The sequence below is a fragment of the Aegilops tauschii genome, chromosome 5, assembly GCF_002575655.3.
Source record: "Aegilops tauschii subsp. strangulata cultivar AL8/78 chromosome 5, Aet v6.0, whole genome shotgun sequence".
NCBI lineage: Eukaryota > Viridiplantae > Streptophyta > Magnoliopsida > Poales > Poaceae > Aegilops > Aegilops tauschii.
The window spans coordinates 367,331,010-367,334,621 of NC_053039.3; the positions used below are offsets into that span (position 1 = coordinate 367,331,010).

At 50.6% G+C, this 3,612-nt stretch overlaps 1 protein-coding gene across 1 annotated transcript; it reads right to left on the minus strand.

Moving 5' to 3' along the window:
• Nucleotides 1–1,751: 1,751 nt before the first annotated feature.
• On the minus strand, nt 1,752–3,160 carry LOC109763254 (uncharacterized). The gene is made up of 2 exons (XM_020322101.4): nt 2,734–3,160; nt 1,752–2,632 (listed from the first exon to the last, which is right to left on the minus strand). Exons 1-2 carry the CDS (start codon nt 3,121–3,123, stop codon nt 2,147–2,149), a joined length of 876 nt encoding a protein of 291 aa, XP_020177690.2. The 5' UTR covers nt 3,124–3,160; the 3' UTR covers nt 1,752–2,146.
• Nucleotides 3,161–3,612: the final 452 nt, after the last annotated feature.

Genomic DNA, 3,612 nt, shown 5'->3' on the forward strand with positions numbered 1-3,612 from the left:
TCTCGTACCCCCTTCTTGCAAAGATGATACCGTGAAAACGCTTCGTGAAGGCCCGTATGATGGTCGCGTCCCCCCCGAGCGCCGCCGCCTGCGCCGAGAGCGCGCGGCAGAGCCAGAGGAGGAGCCACAACCGATTACGGGCTTCGCCATGGAGGACACCATGGTGGAGTTTGAGCTCGCCCAAGTGGCGGAGTGGCGGAGCAGACCGCCATCTTGGAGTCCATCTAGGATGGGGCATATGTGGATGCCGAACTGGAGGTGGAGTACGAGGTGAAGGCTGACGCGGAGGAGCCGGAGTTGCGGCTGTCGTCCATGTACTCGGAGCCGGGCACGGAGATCGTGGACATCTCCGACGAAGAGTAGGGTAGGGTATGTTTTAGTTGATCTACATAGTATGTAGGTTTTCCCTCTTATATGGTTTGTATGGATTTAAGATTTCAAGTATGAGGTATTCGGATGCAGAGAACTTCTTTTAGGGCGGTCCAGTCATTGCCCGTGGGCGTGCCCGGGACGCGTCTACGGGTGTTTGAGGCCCCGGATATGATGTCCATGGCTGTAGATGCTCTTAGGGTTTTTTTAAGGAAAAGGCCTTCATGGCTAGCTTTATTAACTTAAACAATGCTTACATCATTCGCTAAAAGACTGGAAATAAAATCCGAAGGTGAGTCCAACCACAAACTTGGCGGATCATCACGTCCATTATGAGCTAGCGCATGGGTAACCATATTAGATTCACGATTGCAATGCTCTAATAAGACCTTTCCGAAATCACTTACTCCAGGATCGACAAGTTTCCAGTATTGGATATGCAAAACTGTTGCCAATATATTCATGTTTCTGCATCCTAGGACATGCTTCTATCGTCGTCTACCCCACCTGTCCCACGGCCCCTCTCACCACGTAGCACAATCTGGAATTAAGATATCGGTGACCTTTCCCTCGCTGAAGTTAAGTTTTCGTTTTATAGTAATTTGCAAGCCTTGGTTTGGCCGCTCATCATTGCCCGGGAGGTACGTACGTACTTTATCGAAAGCCTCCAATTCAAGGATCATCTCATGTTTGTTGACTAGCGTATCTTTGGTAACCAGGGCTGCTTGATCTCCAACTGTTACTGTCCTACTACTCGTTTAAAGCACTCGTTGACTGAAGCCTCAAGTACTCCGCCATCAAAGCTGTGGCCGTCGGCTCTCTGACTTACGCACAGTCCCACACATTATCTGCGGCAAAATTGTGTGGCATGCCGTATCGATTCGCGCAGAATTGGTGCTGAGTATACCACGGATCACAACCGTAGACATCATGGCCGTAGGCTTCAGCGTTGTCGACAACGTCGACCGCAGTGGAGCGCGGGAGTGCTCGGCCGGTCCCTCCCAGCGGCTCAGCGGATGCCAATGCTTTGGCATCCAGTTCTCTTTCCCCTTTGGTCCTGTCATGTCATTTGACAAGTCATGCCTTTACATATTCGGTGCTGCAAAATTCTGTCTTTAGCCCATTGCGTCGTGCAAGTGGAACAAAAAACAGCTTGGATAGAAAGATATCCACAGAAGAAGAAACAACACGAGGAGTGGGAAAACAGATTCGCAACAAAGGTGTTGCCATTTTCCGTTTCTGCTGTTCTGAAACATCTTAGGGACCACAACTGAACTAGCAAGTACTCCCTCTGTTTACAAATATAAGATGTTTTTAACTTTTTTGACGGGCACGTTTTAATGTGTTTGCTCCCCATTTCAGTTCGGACATATAGTTCATGTTAAAATATTTAAAACATTTTATATTTATGAACAGTGGAAGAAGTATATCATGATTGATGCAGCTCTGGAAATCAGAAAGTACATGCATCTGAGTTACTGGGATTACGATTACGCAGACGAATTCTTCTAGGAGAAGAACAACAAAATCACAACAGCCCTCTCGAATCACCAACGACGCCAAAGATACCTGAATAATCTGCCAACTTCGTCACACATCTCGTACCCTGTATATAGATTGGGCGTAATTTTGGTGTGCTCCCCGGTATTTGGTGCAAGGTTGAACGAAATACCTATGAGCACATGAAAAATACCCCAGTCTAAGCAGGTCGGTGTGTCTGCTAACACACGGGCGGCTCAATTATAATGTTCTTGCTTGTTAACGGCGGCGCCGCCGCTCAACTCGTTGTGATCTTGTCACCGTGAGCAGGACGCGGGCTCGCGGCGAGGCTGCGGCCGCTGCTCTGCTTCCGCCATTTCCAGGAGTCGGCCGGCGTGCTGGGCAGCGGCGGCACGGCGGGGCGGCGGCACAGCCCGAACGGCCACCCCTCGCAGTCCCGGAAGCCATCCCACGTCGCCGGCGGGTCCATGTCCGTCAACGACGCCACGGTCGCCGCCCGGCTCGTGCTGCGCGTGAAGAAGCTCTTCACCGAGAAGAAGGCCTCGCTCTCCACGTCGCCGGCGTCGCTGCCCGCCTCCGCCTCCGCCTCTCCCTTCTCCTCCCCCGCCACGACGTGCTTCTCAGGGCTCGAGACCTTCTCCAGAACGCTTCTCGGGTCGAGCGGGGTGAAGAACCAGATGAAGGCGCCCGACAGAGCCGGCGAGTCCCCGCTGCACCTCGACTCCTTCCTCAGCTGCCGGTTCCTAATCTCGTTGAGTATCACCTGCAGCATCAACGCCAGACATATACTACTCTGCTGTTACTCATGACCTCAACCTCAAGTAAATTGAGCAAGAACATGACTATATCACGCTCTGCCGTTACCTGTTTCGTGTTGAGCATGTCGTCGTCGTCGTCCTCGCTGTCGTCGCCGGAGCTCCACCCGGCGCCGGCGATCCCGATGCAGGGGACATGGCAGTGCGCGTAGGTCTCCCTGATGAGGCAGGTAAGAGACTTGCAGTGGTTAGTGGCCGGAGGCCTGGGGTGGCGGCCGTGCGCCAAGCAAGGCATTGCTCCAGCCAACTGCAAGGGATCGATCGATCTGGTGGAGTTGCTTGTGGAACGCTCATGCGATCGGCGATGGATGCTTGTGTGTATGTGGCCTCTCCTCTGGTGAAGAGCGAGCGAGCGAGCGGTGCGTATAAATGGGATCTTGTCGCCGTGGCCGGCGAATGGTTTTTCTTGGGCTGAGCGGGGATGGATGTGGACGCGCATGACAAGTGCCCCGCAACTTAAAAGGAGTGTAGGCTCTCGATTGTATCGGAGGTCCGTGGCTAGATGGAGGGTTTATAATCCTTTGGGTTCAAGGCTAAGTAACAAATATTCGAGCTCAACAGTGTACTAGACATTGACCAAGTTTTTTTTTTGTTTTTTTTCTCAATTTGTATGCAATCATCATTTTTATAGGACTTGAAAAAAGATTCGGTTTCTAAAAAAAAAAAGTTTCAACGGCTATCTTATCCTTCATGGCATACATATTTTTCACCTTCAAACACTAACCTATTGCTGGGACCAAACCTGCCTACTTCCTCCGTCCGATGAAGAGTGTACATCTAGCTTTAAAATTTGTCCAAAAAAAATGTACTTCTATCTTTTCAATGCACTTTAAAGTAGAAAAAAAATACTTCTCTCTCATCACACGGTAATCAAGACCAATAGCAATATACACATGGTCTTCTTAATTTCTACATGCATTTAGCTCAT